The sequence below is a fragment of the Lucilia cuprina genome, chromosome 4, assembly GCF_022045245.1.
Source record: "Lucilia cuprina isolate Lc7/37 chromosome 4, ASM2204524v1, whole genome shotgun sequence".
Lineage (NCBI taxonomy): Eukaryota > Metazoa > Arthropoda > Insecta > Diptera > Calliphoridae > Lucilia > Lucilia cuprina.
Window position 1 is genome coordinate 77,636,002 of NC_060952.1, and position 18,264 is coordinate 77,654,265.

Sequence of the window (18,264 nt, forward strand, 5' to 3'; positions counted from 1 at the left end):
GTTAGTTAGTTAGTTAGTTAGTTAGTTAGTTAGTTAGTTAGTTAGTTAGTTAGTTAGTTAGTTAGTTAGTTAGTTAGTTAGTTAGTTTGTTAGTTTGTTTGTTTGTTACTTACTTACTTACTTACTTACTTAGTTATTTAGTTAGTTAGTTATAAAGAAAATTCTTACATCAGGATTTTACGACATATTATTCACAAATACACCTTCATAGTTATACAATACTGTACTAATGTATATATGTACATATGTACGTCTACGCTTGTATTTGTATTAGATTTATTTATTATTTAAAGGCCTACGACAGCAAAATTCCATTATTACTATGCATTGGAGCAAAATGTATGAGAAAAGCAAAACGTAAGGAAGAGGAAACATCTATTTGTATATGTATGCGTATAGACTTACACACATGTTCGTATTTGGGAGTTGTCTCCTTTTTGCTCCTAAATATCAAGCAGATACATACACCCATATACACACATTTTTTCCGTAATGTTTATATTGTTCTTAAATCCTTACCCTCGCCCAGTTATTTTTCATATGTCTGTTACCTTACTTTGTTTTTTTCTCCCAGTCTCGTTTTTGTTTTGTATTCTATGTCGCTCAAATATTTTTGTGGTCCTTGCAACATAGAAACTGTGTTGTAGTAAATCATATTTTTTTGCTTTTGTTGTTGTTGGCAAACAAACAACAGAAAGCATAAAAACGTGCTGCGCGTAAAAACAAAACACAAAGTTTTTTTTCAATTTTTTTCTTCTATCTTTCTTCTATATTGGCAGAATAATTCCCTTTTTTCACTAGTTCGCTCTTTTCTGAAGAGTATCTGTTCACAGGACATTCTCGTGCATAACCTACCTTTGTAGTAAACAAAGTATCCTTTTGTAACATAATTTTTGTACATGGCGTACGTGCGTGTATTTTTTTGGGTGTGAGTATTTTCTTTGTGTGCGTATAATTTTAGTATCTGTGTGTGTATGTTCGCGCACCTTTATTGTCTGTGTCCGTTTAACTGTTGCGGTTGAAATAGAAAAAGTTTTATTATTGTTATTGTTTCCACTACAATGAACAAAAATAAGTACCTTTTGATAGTTTATGTTAAGTTGAAGGAATTTTTGGCGATATTGTTATGAGAATAAGTATTCAATACCAACTGATATGATTGGACTTGCTCAAGTTTTAAAAATGTGAAATAAATCTGATAAAATGTGGACAAATATTGATATCAGATTTAATGTTATTAACAATTTTAAGAAGTTAATTGTACAAATTTATATTAATTAATATTTAATCATGCCTCAATGTTTTATAAATATTTTGTAAACTATATTAGGTCTTAGCATGAATAAGTTCATTTAGCCACTGGCAGGTATTTAACCACCATTTTAGCTATACTAGTTACATGTGTTAAGTACATAAAAACTTCCTGCTCATATCCCTGACATTACCTCTTAAATTGTAGTCAAAGTTCAGACAAGCTAATCACAATTTTATAGTCTAATTTCTACCCCATCCTCTTTAAAATCATATAAATTATCCTTATCTTTACGTATTTTGTAATTTCTCCATAATTAGTTGGTCTAGTGCGTGTTAATCGCACAATTATAAACGAAAATATAATAATAGAAAATCTTTGATAATGGACTTGTGAATTGTCGTGTTATGTTCATATAGTTGTTTGTTTTGCCATAATTATTACCGACAATTAAACTTAAGATTATGGTTGTTGTTTTAAGGTTGCATTGTTTATTTTTTTAATAGGAAAAGCCAAGATCGTGAGAAAAAAATATAAAATCAGCTTTTTCCGTACAAATGAAATTACAAGATTTGTGGGCAAAGGTAAATAAATATAATGTAAATAATTGTAGGTGAAATACAAAGTTGCAATTTATTTCAATTTCTCTTTTATAAATAGCGTCGGTTTTGGTATTAATTTGCCCTACTTAAATGAGGCTGTGACAATTATGCTTCAAAGCAAGTACTTTCGAAGACTTTTTAATAACTCTGAAAATTGCAGTATTTTAAGAAATATGTTGAATTTAAGACAGTTCAGTCGACTATATACTCAACTATAGTCAACATTAATCAACACTATAGTCTACCCAAACCTATTACCGTTAACTCCATTCGAATATAGTCAAGTCTAGTAAACTTTAACTATAAAAGTCTGTGTTCAACTCCAATCTATAATAAAATTAAATCTGCTATATTAAACTTTAGTTAATAATAATCAAGTTTTGTTTAAATATAGTCAAATCGAGTAGACTATAGTTAATTGTAGTCGATTGTAGACAATCTTTTAATACTGTCAAAACATAGTCATTTCCGGTCAGCTTTATTCATCTCTGGTCGGCTATGGTCATCTCCGGTTGGCTAAAATCATCCCTGGTTGACTACAGTCAACTTCACACTCCAGTCGACTAAAGTCAACTCCAGTCGATTATGGTAAACTTCAGTCGAATACAGATAACGCTTAAATACTGTAAAGGTTTTGTGTACTGCATATAGGTCAGTCGATTACTGTCAATTGCAGTCGACTATAGTCAACACTTGAACATAGTAAACATTTGTGTATTAAATTTTATTATCTTCGATCGACTATGGTTAACTGTGGCACTGGTTAAGGAGCGCACAACAGGCCCGATAGAGGCCTAGGTTTTGATGTATATATGTATGTACATTATTCTTTCAAAATAACTAACTGATGAAATTTGGTACGTGATCTTTTATGGTACCGCAGACGAAGCCTATTGAAAATTGTAAACATCGGTCCATTATTTCACCTAGCTCCCATTAAACTGAACCCCCGAATAAACATTGTAAACCTTGTAATAAAACTACAAACTTTTGAAAATGGTTTACATCGGTCCATGATTTCACCTAGCCCTCAAACAACTGAACAGCCCGCGGAATAGGGCTTTTGAGTTCATAATAATGTTTAATATATATACTATACTATGCTTGATGACCCTCACGAATTCTATTATAAAAGGGTTTCATATGATCCCTGCCCCTATGAAAAGCCCCCATAAAAATTTCACTTAAATGTCCCGTGGGTCCGCGCCTGATTCTAGTTTTCTTTGGTTAACATAACTCATCTATAGTCAGTTGAATATAACCATTGTTTACTGGACAATCTATATATTATAGGAATTTCAAAATTCTTGCGGATTAACTTATAAAACAATTTTATTTATTAAATTCTTTCTCTTTCAGATAATCTTCAAATTTTACAATAAATCATAAGCGCACATCACATTCCAAATTTAATTTACTTCAAAGCCCTACTTTACGCACAACACAACAAAATGGGTAAGGACCAAGAATTTCTAGAGGCTGCACGAAGTGGCAATATTTCATATATCGAAAAAGTACTTAATCAAAAAGCCAAACGTGCTGGACCCTTGGCAAGTTTAAGGCGAGGTACCGGAGTAAATGTACAAGACAGTGGAGGCTATTCAGCGTTACATCATGCCTGCATTAATGGACATACCGATATTGTAAAATTACTATTGGCACATGAAGCCTCACCAAATTTACCCGATATGAGGGGATCATCTGCCCTACATTTAGCTTCATGGGCGGGTGAAGAAGAAATTGTCAAAATGCTATTGACACATCCCTATAGACCAGCAAATCCCAATCTACAGACCATAGAGAAAGAGACACCCTTACACTGTGCCAGTCAACATGGTCACACGGAAGTATTATCAATGTTATTGGCTCATGAAGCCGATCCTAATATGAGAAATACCAGAGGTGAAACACCATTAGATCTTGCCTGTCAATATGGACGTTTGCAGGCAGTACAAATGCTTATTCGTGCTCATCCTGAATTAATAGCTCCATATACGAAACATGCTACTGAAAATCAAGTTAACAATAGATCAAGACACTCATCACCTTTACCACACTCTGGTTCAATATCAACACCATCGCCCTCCTCACCATCGGTTCTATCATCACCAGCTACACCAACACGTTGTGTATTTCCACACACTTGTCTACACTTGGCCAGTCGTAATGGCCACAAACAAGTCGTAGAGGTTTTATTAGGGGCCGGTGTAAATGTCAACTTATTAACGCCCTCAGGTTCAGCATTACATGAGGCAGCCTTGTGCGGCAAAGAGTCTGTGGTGCGTACATTATTGAAAGCTGGTATTGATCTTAATGCCACAGATGCTGAGGAGCGTACTGTTTTGGATATACTTAAGGAGTTTCCAGCACATGTAACCAAACATATAATCGATGTCATAAATAGTAAGATTTTTTTATACTTCTCAGTTAAAAGCAATTGTTCATTATTATTGATGTTTACTCCAGACTTTCGTAATCAAATGGATACGGATGATAGTGAAGAGGTCATCTACCGCCACCAGCAGCCACCTCAGATAGGTCAACGTAATAATACCTCTGGTGGTCATTATCAAAAGCAACAACATAATAATCATTATCATTTTAATTCCAATAATCATTTACTTAATCATTCGCTGTCGATGCAACAATCTTCCTACAACAAGCAGAGATTTAGTTCCGGTGCCACATTCAATGGTGGTGGCAAATCTTTAGATAGTGGTTTACAATTGGATGAAAATTCTCCAGGTACGGGTGGTGGTGGCAGTGGTGGTAATAATCGTTTTTATCATGATACTTTAAATTCGCCTGTGCGCAGTCAATCGAATACTTCACAAAAGTAAGTTGTGACAAAGAATGTTTGGAAAAAAATATAAATTTTAATTTGTTTTTCAGTGATATGGGTGTTAGTCCTTCCTCATCGATGAGCAGTTTTGAACCAGCTTCAATTTCACCAAGATCTAGGTGTTCGACTGGTAAGAAATATTGAGTTTTGTTAAACTTTGCGTGGGTTTTTGATACGATTTTCTTAGCAGAATATCATGGTAACTGCTGCAGATTTTAGGCTAAACTTTACGTCATTGACACGACCTCAATAGATATCACGAGTCGCTTGGTCTACCTAACGAATACTATTGGCTTCTTACATCGAACGTATAGTCTATAGTCCAGTCTATAGTTTAGTCAATAGGATAGTCTATAGTCTAGTCTATAGTCCAGTCTATAGTTTAGTCAATAGTCTAGTCTATAGTCTAGTCTATAGTCTAGTCTATAGTCTATTCTATAGTCTATTCTATAGTCTAGTCTATAGCCCAGTCTATAGTTTAGTCAATAGTCTAGTCTATAGTCTAGTCTATAGTCTAGTCTATAGTCTAGTCTATAGTCTAGTCTATAGTCTAGTCTATAGTCTAGTCTATAGTCTAGTCTATAGTCTAGTCTATAGTCTAGTCTATAGTCTAGTCTATAGTCTAGTCCATAGTCTAGTCTATAGTTTAGTGTAGTCTATAGTCTAGTCTAGACTATAGACTAGACTATAGACTATACTATAGACTAGACTATAGACTAGTCTATAGTCTAGTCTATAGTCTAGTCTATAGTCTAGTCTATAGTCTAGTCTATAGTCTAGTCTATAGTCTAGTCTATAGTCTAGTCTATAGCCTAGTCTATAGTCTAGTCTATAGTCTAGTCTATAGTCTAGTCTATAGTCTAGTCTATAGTCTAGTCTATAGTCTAGTCTATAGTCTAGTCTATAGTCTAGTCTATAGTCTAGTCTATAGTCTAGTCTATAGTCTAGTCTATAGTCTAGTCTATAGTCTAGTCTATAGTCTAGTCTATAGTCTAGTCTAGACCATAGACTAGACTATAAAAAAGACTATATACTAGACTGGACTATAGACTAAACTAGACTATAGAGTAGACTAGACTATAGACTATAGTTTAAACCATAGACTAAACTATAAAATAGACTATAGACTAGACTATATACTAGACTATAGACTAGACTATAGACTAGACTATAGACTAGACTATAGACTAGACTATAGACTAGACTAAAGACTAGACTATAGACTAGACTATAGACTAGACTATAGACTAGACTATAGACTAGACTATAGACTAGACTATAGGCTAGACTATAGACTAGACTATAGACTAGACTATAGACTAGACTATAGACTAGACTATAGACTAGACTATAGACTAGACTATAGACTAGACTATAGACTAGACTATAGACTAGACTATAGACTAGACTATAGACTAGACTATAGACTAGACTATAGACTAGACTATAGACTAGACTATAGACTAGACTATAGACTAGACTATAGACTAGACTATAGACTAGACTATAGACTAGACCATAGACTAGACTATAGACTAGACTATAGACTAGACTATAGACTAGACTATAGACTAGACTATAGACTAGACTCTAGACTAGACTATCGACTAGTCTAGTCTATTTTACAGTATATTCTATAGTCTAGTATATAGTCTAGTTTATAGTCTAGTCTATAGTCTAGTCTATAGTCTAGTCTATAGTCTAGTCTATAGTCTAGTCTATAGTCTATTCTATAGTATAGTCTATAGTCTAGTCTTTAGTCTAGTCTATAGTACAGTCTATAGTCTAGTTTAAAGTCTAGTTTAAAGTCTGGTCTATAGTCTGGTCTAAAGTCTCGTCTATAGCCTAGTCTAAAGACTATTCTATGGTTTAGTCTAAAGTCTTGTCTGTAGTCTAGTCTAATGTCACATCTTATCCATTATTCACCATTTTACCAAGGATGTCTAAAATTGTCTGAGTTATGTATTACTTATTTAAATAATTACTGCAAGATCGAACGATTCTTTAGCAATATTGTGTAAGAATTAGGTTTTTTAGCAAGTGGCGTTATCAGAGCGTTATTCTTATAAAAAACTTGCACAGTGTATTTTCCAATTATTCTCCATATTTTAATCTTAATTGAATTATTGCAGGCGGCGTTTCTAGTTTCGTGGGAAATCCACCACCAATGAGCAGCTTTGGACCTGGAGGACCACCTAAAAAACCACCGCGACGTAATCTATCGGTATCACCCACAAATAGTGGACAACCATTTAGTTACACTTCACCCAATCATCAACAACAGAATAACTATGGCAGAAGACAAACTCGAAGTCCATCAAATGACAGTCCCTATTCACATCAAAGTCATGGTAGTGTGGGAGGAATAAGTTTTGATGAATCACAACTAACGGAGCGTCAAAGAGGAAATCGTTTGTTTGCTAGTGCCCGGGAGACGGCGCGGACATCGGGAGGAATATCGCTAAGCTCAAGTAGTAAGTTACACAGAAAAAACTGAAAATGAGTTGTAATTATCAAAATAATTGTATCAAGTAAGTTTTGCACCTATAACCAAAATGATGATATCAATTACCAAATTTGTAAAAAAGTAAAAATATATATTTTTTTTCCAAATAATGAATTAATCAGAACAATAAATGTCAATAATTGAGACAAGATTTAAAATTGATTAATTCATTAATTGTATAAATTAAATATTTAATAAATATAAAATTGATTTTTATTAAATTATTAATCAAATAAATTAAACTGTTTGATAGAGAATTTTTTATAAATCAATTAAGATGGTGATTCAAACAATCAAATTATTAATCGATTACACACAACGTTAAAGGAATACTAGACCTTTAACAATGCGTTCAGCATTTTCAAAAATTATCACTTTATTGACACAATTTAACATATAAAGTGTTTCATAAATTGTAAAGAAACTTGAATATTATAAGCCTAAAATTTTATGGACTATTTAAGAATTATAAATATTGCTAGCACAAAAATTTAAAATAAAATATTTAAAAAATATCTAAAATGGAAAAGAAGGCCAGAAAAAATTTTTCAATCAATTAAAAAATTAATTGAATTAATTAAAAATTTAATCAAAATTTTACACTTTAGTTTCAAACAGTTTCAAAAAACGAGATAATTAAGACAAATAAAAATTTGTTTAAATAAAAAATAAAGAAAATTAAAACATGTTAATTGAAAATAAACTACCGATAATTTTTTCTGTGTATAATAAATTAATGAAATTTCTTTATTTTATTATTTAAACTATAATTTATTTAATAAAGCTGACATGTTGGAGAAACGTCATCATAGTGATGATGTTGAGAATTTAGTGCCAAATTCAAATCAGGAAATCACCAATTCAATGAAGAGACCAAAACCAGCACCAAGAAATATAAATAATATTAATGAGGTTACAATAAGTAATGACAACGGTACACTGAAATCATACAATCCAAATCGTAAATTGAAAAGGAATCGCAATAGCTAGTAAGTAGTTTGCCCTTAAAATAAAAAAATAAGAATAATAATTTAACGTTAATTAAAGCTCCATAACTTTGGGTGATAAAGATGAAAAGGGAGATGAAAATAAGCCTCAAATACCCAAAAGTCCTACAAATTATAAACAACCACCCACGCCCGATCATCCTCCTCCCTCCTCTAGTCAGGCGGAGAAAATGATACACGAACGCATAAGACCTTTGAGTCAAGAATACAAACGGCGATCAGCACTTTTGCAGTTGCAAAAACAACAACAATTATTGGTTGACATGGGTACTTCACCACTAAGGCAAATAAACAACAATATCAATAATACCAATACTAATCTAACATCACACTATGATTACGCCTACATACAACCTTCACCCACTAAACTTAATACCAACACTGTTTCATCTAACATCTATTCCACTATTGGTTCAGGAGGCATTAGAGGTTCTATGGGTTCCTTAAGTTCTAGTGTTTCTCTATCTGATCACAGTGGTTCCACCGAAAATGTAGAAGAATTTATTGGCGATCAACCATTTGCGGGCCTCTTAAAAGGTTCAGCTGCCCATAGTAGTAATAAACAAAAAATTGAACCAGCATATGCAACGGTTAATAAAGCCTCCAAAATTAACCCACCTCAAGTCCAACTACCACCACCTAGACCACAACAACAACTGCCTCCACAAGCTCAGGTGCCCGTTTATGCAACCATACATAAAAAACGGGGTATATCGACAACAGCTCAAGCTGCAGAACAGCAAAATGTTAATAAGGCCAGACCTCCAATACCTGCCAAACCAGTTGTACCCGAGAGAAGGCTATTCAAAGCCCCAACACCACAACTGCCCACAGCAGAGCCCCAAGAAACAACGACTGACTGTAACAACGAAGTAGAAACTCAAGATCATGAAATGAAAAATGACACCGAAGATTTGTATGAAGACATAATGGAACCAAAGACAATTGTGGAAAATAATGTTAGTAAATTAAACGAAGTTAAGCAGGAGTCTCAAGAAAAACCAAACAGTGATATTTTAAGTCATCAAAGTTCCATCAATAGTTCTTCGAATGAAGAACAATCACAGTTGACTTCGTCACAACCCACTAATGAAAGTTCCAATGAAGATACAAGTTCCATAGCCAATAACTCGACAACATCACATGAGAGTAGTATACTAAGTCCTTTTAATGCCGAAGAAGCTAGAAAGAAAATCTCCGAAATTCTAGAATCATTTGGCAGTAGTATACTAAATTCGGATATTTCTCCCACTAATGATTTGGATTTCGATGATACTGAAATACCAGTGGAGAGACAAGAACTAGTAAGTCGTTTAAGAAAATCTGGTTTAATACATTTGGAAAAGAAACTATTCGAGCAGGGTTATGATAATGTTAAATTTATGGTAAGTTAGGAACCACAATGTCTAAATCCATTCGTTTTAACTTTATTCCTTTTACAGAATGGTGTGTTGGAGGAATCCGATATAGAGTGTTTAAATATATCCCAGCAAGATGCTGCCAAATTACAGAGATTTATAAAAACTTTACCTAAAGCTGAATTTTTACCACTAGTTCCACAGAAAAATCAACAGGAAAATAAATCTCTAACAGAACTAAAAGGTGTTTCATCTCTACAACAATGGCTTCAAAGTATACAATTGCCACAATATATTGAATCGTTTAGGTAAGTTTATGAACATATTATTTAATTTCTTTAAATTTTAGCAAAATATTTAACTTTCTTTAAATAAAAAAGCAAACATCTCTACAACACTTTGGACAGTGTTTGTGGCGTTTGGGATGTAGAGTTACAAACTGTATTGGAAATCAATAAACTGGGTCATCGTCGTCGCATTCTTCAGTCGATAGCGTTTATTAAAAATATGCGTGAACCCAAATCTGCCAAAACTCCTCTGGCTGAAAATAATGAGACCAATAAGATATCTTTAAATGTCACCACCAAGGATGGCACTCAAAGGCAATCAATAACTGGTTATCGTAAAAACAGGTTAGTCGCAGTTTTCTCTGCTTAAATTTTTTAGAAAATTTTGAATTTTTGTTTTATAATTTTTTTATTAAAGACCTGCTCCTCAACCTCCTACTCAGAAGGCAACACAACAAACTCCTACAGCTCAAACATCTTTGGATATACGTGCTCCTTCGGAGTTACTTTTAGGTTTACCTGACAATTTGCGCACAAAATGGCGTCATTCTGCAAATGATTTGCTCAACGCACAAATAAAATATGAAGTTTATGTAAGTTATTAAACATTTTTTTAACTTTCGTATATAGATGTATTTCAAAATTCTCAATAAAATGGAAATTTTTAATAAATTTTCTTTTTATAGAAAATTTTTAATAAATTTTCTTTTTATAGAAAAATCTTCGATAAATTTTCTTTTTTTAGAAAAATGTTGGATAAATTTTCTTTTTTTTTTGGAAAATTTTCTATAAATTTTCTTTTTTTTTTTGGAAAATTTTCTATAAATTTTTTTTTTTTTTTTTGGAAAATTTTCTATAAATTTTCTTTTTTTTTGGAAAATTTTCTATAAATTTTCTTTTATAGAAAATTTTCTATAAATTTTCTTTTTTTTGGAAAATTTTCTGTAAATTTTCTTTTATAGAAAATTTTCTATAAATTTTCTTTTATAGAAAATTTTCTATAAATTTTCTTTTATAGAAAATTTTCTATAAATTTTCTTTTTTTTGGAAAATTTTCTGTAAATTTTCTTTTATAGAAAATTTTCTATAAATTTTCTTTTATAGAAAATTTTCTATAAATTTTCTTTTATAGAAAATTTTCTATAAATTTTCTTTTATAGAAAATTTTCTATAAATTTTCTTTTATAAAAAAATTTTCTATAAATTTACTTTTCACAGAAAATTTTCTATAAATTTTCTTTTCACAGAAAATTTTCTATAAATTTTCTTTTCACATAAAATTTTAATAAATTTATTTTTTATAGAAAATTTTTAATAAATATCTTTTTTATAGAAAATTTTAATTAAATTTTCTTTTTATAGAAAATTTTAATTAAATTTTCTTTTTATAGAAAATTTTAATTAAATTTTCTTTTTATAGAAAATTTTGGTAATTTTTCTTTTTATAGAATATTTTCGATAAATTTGTTTTATAGAAAATTTTTGGTAAATTTTCTTTTTATAGAATATTTTCGATAAATTTTCTTTTTGTGGAAATTTTTCGATAAATTGTTTAGTGGAAAATTTTCGATAAATTTTCTTTTTAAAGACAATTTTCAATAAATTTAATTTTTATAGACAATTTTCGATAAATTTTTATTTTATAGACAATTTTCAATAAATTTTCTTTTTATAGACAATTTTTGATGAATTTTCTTTTTATAGAAAATTTAGATAAAATTTAATTTTATACAAAATTTTCCATAAACTTTCTTCTTTTAATAGAAAATTTTCGATAAACTTTCTATTAATGGAAAATTTTTGATAAACTTTCTTTTTGTAAAGAATTTTCGATAAATTTCGTTTTTATAAAAAATTTTAGATAAATTTTGTTTTAATAGAAAATTTTTCGATTAATTTTGTTTTAATAGAAAATTTCCAATAAATTCTCTTTTTATAGAAAATTTTTGTTAAATTTTCTTTTATAAAAATTTTTCGATATAATTTCGTTTTATAGAAAATTTTCGATATATTTTCGTTTTATAGAAAATTTTCGATATATTTTCGTTTTATAGAGTAATTTTCGACAATTTTCCTTTTATGGAAAATTTTTTTCTTTTAGAAAATTTTCAACAAAATTTCTTTTTATCGAAAATTTTCGATAAAATTTCTTTTTATGGAAAATTTTTGATAAAGTTTCCTTTTTATAGAAAATTTTTTATAAATTTTCGTTTTTTAGAAAATTTTTCATAAATATTCATTTTATACAAAATGTTCCATACATTTTTTATTGAAAATTTTTGTTATATTTTCGATTAATTTTGTCTCAATAGAAATTTTTCAATTAATTCTGTTTTAAAAAAAAATTTTTCGATAAATTTTGTTTTTATAGAAAATTTTCGATAAATTTTCATTTATAGAAAATTTTCGTTACATTTTCGTTTTATTGTAAATTTTCGAAAAATGTTCTTGTTATAGAAAATTGTCAATAAATATTTTATTATAAAAAATTTCCCATAAATTTTCTCGTATAAGAATTTTTTCGATAAGTTTTAATTTCTTTACGTGTTTGACAATTTGACATTTCCTTGATACCCCAAACACCAATTCAGAAACCTGATACAATAGATTGATGATTGACTGTTGTTTTTTAAACAAAACACTTATTTATATTATGGCAACATATGTTAAGGAATTGACTTCCAGACATCAACTTTTTTTACACATCTTTATATAAAATCTATATTGATTATAATTAATGACTCTTCGAAATTTAAGAAAAGACATTTGAACAGTTATTTGCCTTTTTTTCTCCCCCTTCTTAAGAAAATTGTGTCATACCATGGTGATGATAAAAATAAATAAAAATTCCAATTAATTCATTGCAGTATTTAGGCTCAACGGTTGTGAAAGAATTACGTGGCACCGAATCGACACGCAAATCCATACAAAAATTAAAACAAGATCAACAGCATAATACGGCTGCTGGTGCTGCTGCTAACACTGCTACCAATATGTTAATGTCTTCCCAGTCAGAAACCAATGCTGCCCGTAATCAATCATTTAATAAACAAAAACGTATACTAGTGTCATTGGCCATCTCGCATAGAGGTGTAGAGTTTATAGATGTGAATAGCAAGGTAAGTGTGTTTGTGTGTGTGTGTATGTGTATGTCACGATCAATCCATAGCAATTCCAATTAAATATATATTTGTTGTGTCTCTTTTTCTCCCTTGTACGATTTGTGGTATTTATAATTTGTAGAACACCATTTGTGAACATGAAATACAAAATATAAATTGTGCATGTCAAGATGCAGAAGATCTACGACATTTTGCCTATATTACCAAAGAAAATGATGTTCACTATTGTCATGTTTTCTATGTAGAGAGTACGGTAAGTTTAAGCAAACAAATTGTGATATTTTTTTCCCTTGGAATTTAAATTATGCATAAATTATGATTCTTTTAATTGCTTAACAGGACTTGGCTTCCGATATAATATTGACTTTGGGTCAAGCATTTGAGGTGGCCTATCAGTTGGCATTGCGTGATGGCATTACAGCCACACCATTGGCCTCTTTAAACAATAGTATACTACAAGGTCTTGAATTTAACAATCAACAGACATCGATCAATACTAAAACTCAAGAAGCGTAAGAAGACCAAAACTAATTTTTAATCCTTAAAAGAAAACTATTAAACTGATATAGAGTATTTTTTTTAATTTTGTGTTTAAAAAAATAATGTTTTTATTTTAATTTTAAATTGCGAATTTTGTTTTTAAAGTTAGTTAAGAGTATAAGTCAGTGTTTTATGAAACGATAAAAATGGTTCTAGTCTTAAACTTAAATGAAAATATATATATACACTTAAAGAAAAACATTATACAAATGAAGAGAGTTTAGAAACTTTTTAACATTAAATAAGGGCGGAATGTTGTAATAACAAATACAAATTGAAATTTTTTGCACAAATTTTACAAAATATTAAATTTTTTATATAAACTTTTTTTTTAAGCACAAACAATGTTTTTACTTGCACAAACAAACACCAACAACAAACAAAATATTTAAAGAAAATTATAAAGAAAATAAGAAACAATTTATTTATTATTGAGCTTAAAACAATCAAACCTTTTTAACACTATTTATTTTACTTTAAAAAAAACCAAAACAAATCATACTATTCTGATTATTTTTAAAACATATTCATTTTTATTTTAGAGAAATGCATGATCACTATAAGAATTCATTTGTTTTTTTAATTTTTAAATTCAAAATTCAAAAATTTCTTCTTCATCTTTTTATCTGTGTTTCTTTCTTTCTATTTCTGTCTATTTTTAGTACTTATGAACAAGATCTCTTTCATTCTACATTCATTGTTGACATTTGGTCGTTATTAAGGAAAATTTGTCTTTTACATCAAAATTAATACAGAGATTTAGTACAACCATCTAGTAAAATATTTACTAAATTTTTGTTGAAATTAAACGGACACATTCACTACACTGCAAAATTAACATATATAATTTAATTTTATACATATTTAATAGGTAAGCAGTAGGGTATTTTTTACGTTTTTTTTTTTTTGATTTTATGGAATGCGTTTAATACTTGATATAATAAGATAATTTAACGTTGAAAATTTTTGTTTAATTGTTTATAATTATACAATACTAAGTCTTGCTGATTTTTGATATACAGGAACATTGAACATTGAGCTCAAAAGCCCCATTCGGCGTGTACGGTTGTATTGAGGCACAAGGTTTGCATGAACACACGGACGGATGGATAGACGGACGGATTTCGTGATTTTAAGCCGATTGGGATACTTAAATGTGGGTGTAGCACCCATAATTTTTGGATATAGATCCCAGCAAAAATATAACGAAGTACTTCCAAAAGAATAACATTTGTCACTCCTTCAAAAGTAGCTCCATTTTTTTTTTAATTTCTATGGAACTAATGTTTATTGACTTCCAAAGAAGCGAAAAGAATCTAATTTTTGTTTTTAAATTGAAGGTATATTTTTTTGTACTTGATTTTTTTCATTAAACCAATTTAACTTTCGCGTTAATTGATAAATTTATTTATATATGTTAATATCATTTCAATCAAATGAGTTGTATTCTATAATACTAAAATTTCATTTCCTCAAAACTTCCAACAAAAAAAGAACATACAAATTACTTCCTGAGAATGACTTAAGATGTAGTGAATTTGGAATTAAAGAAAAAGGACATCCCTCCTATGACAAGCCTGTGTTAAAATCATCACTTATTCAAGTTCTTTTTTACTTCTATTTCGTTTCTTTGGAAGTTCTTTTTTTGCTGAGTATAGTATTTACAAAATTATTTCTTTGAGAATGATTCACCTATGAGCATTCTTTTAAAAATCACATTGAAACAATCGTTTCCATACAATATCCTTAAGAATTTTGTAATGTGTCCATAAAATATCAGGTTCTTCCGCTAAGGCCTTATAACCGTAGATATTCTGTTTAATATATACATAATACACTCCGCACTATTTTGGTGTAGGGTATAAATAGTCTTAGCAATACTTTTTGTTAAAATGGGCTTTCAGATCTCATCGTACTTGTTCTCCTTTAAGAGAACTGCTCTCCTTCTAAGAGCGACTTGGGGCTTTCTTAGCTTAGTCTGGTGCCTTCGTCACGCTAGAAACGATTTCCCAAAACTTATCTACCACAGCTTGAAATTTGAAACAACCTTTCTTGTCGTTTTAGCGAATTCATTTTCCTAATAACTCACTAAAGTTGGATATAAAGTCTGCTGCATTATTTGGTACAATCGTCCTTGTCATTTTAACAAAGGTACCATTGAGAGCATTTTTAGCGAAATTATTTTTCCTAAAACTCACCAAGGTTGGATATGAAGTTGTAGCTATGCAATTGGGTTTTTTCTCTTGGCGGCTAGAATAGGGCATTCGTTCGTTAAGAAATGAAACATCGTTTCTTTCTTGTCTCTTGTCTTTTCAACTGCGACAGTATTCTTTAAAGGGGAACGAACACAAGCAGGTCTGCATGCATAGACTTACCCCAATATTATTCACCTATTCCGAGTTATAAACTATTAGATAAGATTCTCATTAACAAGAGATCACCTTAACTTCTCTAAAATACATGTGTCATGATTATTCCATTTATTTTTAGCATTTTGGATAAAAAACCAACGAAGTTGTTACATAAACATATTTCGAGATATCCAAAAGCAGATTTCGTTCTGTCTAGCTCATGTGCCTGCTCATTGGCAAAGTAGTTTCAATGCGAATAAGAGGAAGGTTGTGATTTAGTTTAATAAAAGAAGTGCCACGTGGCTATGGGCCAAAATTCCTATTTTCACTATACTTAGCGTTATCTTTATTATGGTCTGAAGGATCGGATAGCTTCATACCGGTGCGCAGACAGTTACCGCTTCAATATCATTTACCACACCACTCGTCGGTTGTGTCGATCGAAACACCTTTACCCTTGAGTCCGTCCCTTGAAGAATAGCAAAATCCGCCTTCTGTAATTTGTTCAGAATCTTCTTCCACCACCTTGTTCAGTCTAACCATTCAAATGTATTTTTGCATTATGCAGCTTCAGACTTTCCAACATCTTTGGAACTTCGATTGTCATTTCGGTAAACTTATTGAAATTTCCTCTTCTGGCATCAGCTTAAGATTTACACCTAAACATGCCTCACTGATGTTCACAAAATATTTATAAAGGAAGTCCTACGTGAACTCGTCATGGCATTTGATAACTCCTTGTCTCCAGTGAACCTAATTGAAATTAAAACCAGGTACTATGCTTATCATATTTGCAAGAAATTGATCCATAACCAACTCTGCTAAGTTGGATTTGATTCGACCGCACGAGGAGATGATCCTTAACCATCTCCTTAAAGGGTCGTCGGCAATTGTAGTAGTATTAGACGAGGGTCCTGAAGAGGTTTTTCCATCAGTTACCTTTCTTCTTTTAGGCGATATACCTCCCTCTTTCTGAGTGCGGTTTGATTTACAGAAAGTTTTTTGCTGCTTTCTTAGAAGAACTGGCAAAGGTTTCCAAAAACGTTTGATTTTAATCAACTCCAACTCATGTGAAGCGCCATTAGCAACAATCTTGTCAATTTTAACTGAATGATCTCTTTTCATCACATCTTAATGATTGCCTAGTTTAGCGTATATCTTCATTTTATTTTGTTGTTTATTTCTATCACGCAATTGTCACTGAATGGAATGGATTCATGCAGTAATGGAGTACATGGACAAGACATAGTATTACAACTGGCCGGTGTTAGTGACTAATTTTATTTAGCCACCTATTAACCATTCGCGTTCTCGACACTAATACCAAGGAATATCTTTAAAATAGGTGATAGGATACATGGGCAAGGATCTTAGCCCCTTTAACGCACAAAACTGATAAATATGGATTTTGACAGGCGTTTGACAGCTCCTGGCTTAATTTACATAGACAAAAATATACAATTAGCTGTAAGATTAATCAATAGTCTGGCTACATTCAGGTCCATAGTCGAATCAATAGTTTTGTAGAAAGTCTAGTGTATAGTCAATGGACTAGTCTAATTGACAATCTTATTGGATTTTTATTCTTCAATACGTTTAATAAAATTGTAGTATTTACTTTAAACTTCAGTGTCGATCTGATAGAGATTAACTTTAAATGTTATGAGTTTAATTTTTAACGTTTTTTTGTTATATCAAGTTTAACGTAAAACCATTTTAATTATTAAATCACCATGCTCAGTAGGATCGGTTTTTTTCTAAATAAAAGAAACAACATAAAGCTCTTTAAAACAAGATAAAAAAACTATAAAAAATGGAGACGATTTAATAACAACCCCACCAAATTTAAACAAACCCTTGTAATAACAAAAGGGTTTATTATGCATTTCTCTGAAAAATAAACAATTTTAAAAAATTTGCAAAAAAAAATATTATCTACTTGAAACAAAAGCATTTAGTAAAAACCAGTAAATAAAAACAATATTAAACAATTTTACATAAAAAATATAATAAAAATAATAAACATTTAACAAACAAAACCAAAAAATATAACATTCCTTAAAAATTACTTAAACAAAATGTAAATTAATTAAGAAAAACTAAAAAAATTAATAAAGAAAAAAATTTAAACAAAAAAACAAAATGTTTACTGTGTATTGTTGTTGAATATTAAAATACAAAAAAAATAATTAAAACAAAACTCATAGATAAATTCAAAATTCATTTACAAAAAAAGCCAAGAAAAAAATTAAACAAAGAAATTAAATCAACGTTAGCAATTAGTTATCATATCTTCATTTTGAAAAAAAAAATCATTAATAATATTAATTATCTATAAAGAAACCAACAACCATAAATTGGCTTTAGAAAAAATTTTAAAAAAATTATTATAAACAA

General features: G+C 30.1%; 1 protein-coding gene across 2 annotated transcripts in view; it reads left to right on the top strand.

Moving 5' to 3' along the window:
* LOC111678067 (ankyrin repeat and sterile alpha motif domain-containing protein 1B) overlaps positions 1-17,885 on the top strand; it is a 23,023-nt gene extending 5,138 nt beyond the window's left edge. For both annotated transcript variants that reach the window (XM_046949005.1, XM_046949006.1), the window contains 13 exons: positions 3,214-4,257; positions 4,321-4,690; positions 4,747-4,826; positions 6,829-7,170; positions 7,987-8,191; positions 8,250-9,594; positions 9,652-9,875; positions 9,948-10,199; positions 10,273-10,447; positions 12,722-12,973; positions 13,098-13,229; positions 13,316-13,488; positions 14,179-17,885. In XM_046949005.1, coding sequence (XP_046804961.1) covers positions 3,306-4,257; positions 4,321-4,690; positions 4,747-4,826; positions 6,829-7,170; positions 7,987-8,191; positions 8,250-9,594; positions 9,652-9,875; positions 9,948-10,199; positions 10,273-10,447; positions 12,722-12,973; positions 13,098-13,229; positions 13,316-13,488; positions 14,179-14,266 — 4,590 coding nt within the window. In that variant the 5' untranslated portion in view covers positions 3,214-3,305 and the 3' untranslated portion in view covers positions 14,267-17,885. The remainder of the gene's footprint in view (positions 1-3,213; positions 4,258-4,320; positions 4,691-4,746; positions 4,827-6,828; positions 7,171-7,986; positions 8,192-8,249; positions 9,595-9,651; positions 9,876-9,947; positions 10,200-10,272; positions 10,448-12,721; positions 12,974-13,097; positions 13,230-13,315; positions 13,489-14,178) is intronic.
* The last annotated feature ends 379 nt before the right edge of the window (positions 17,886-18,264 follow it).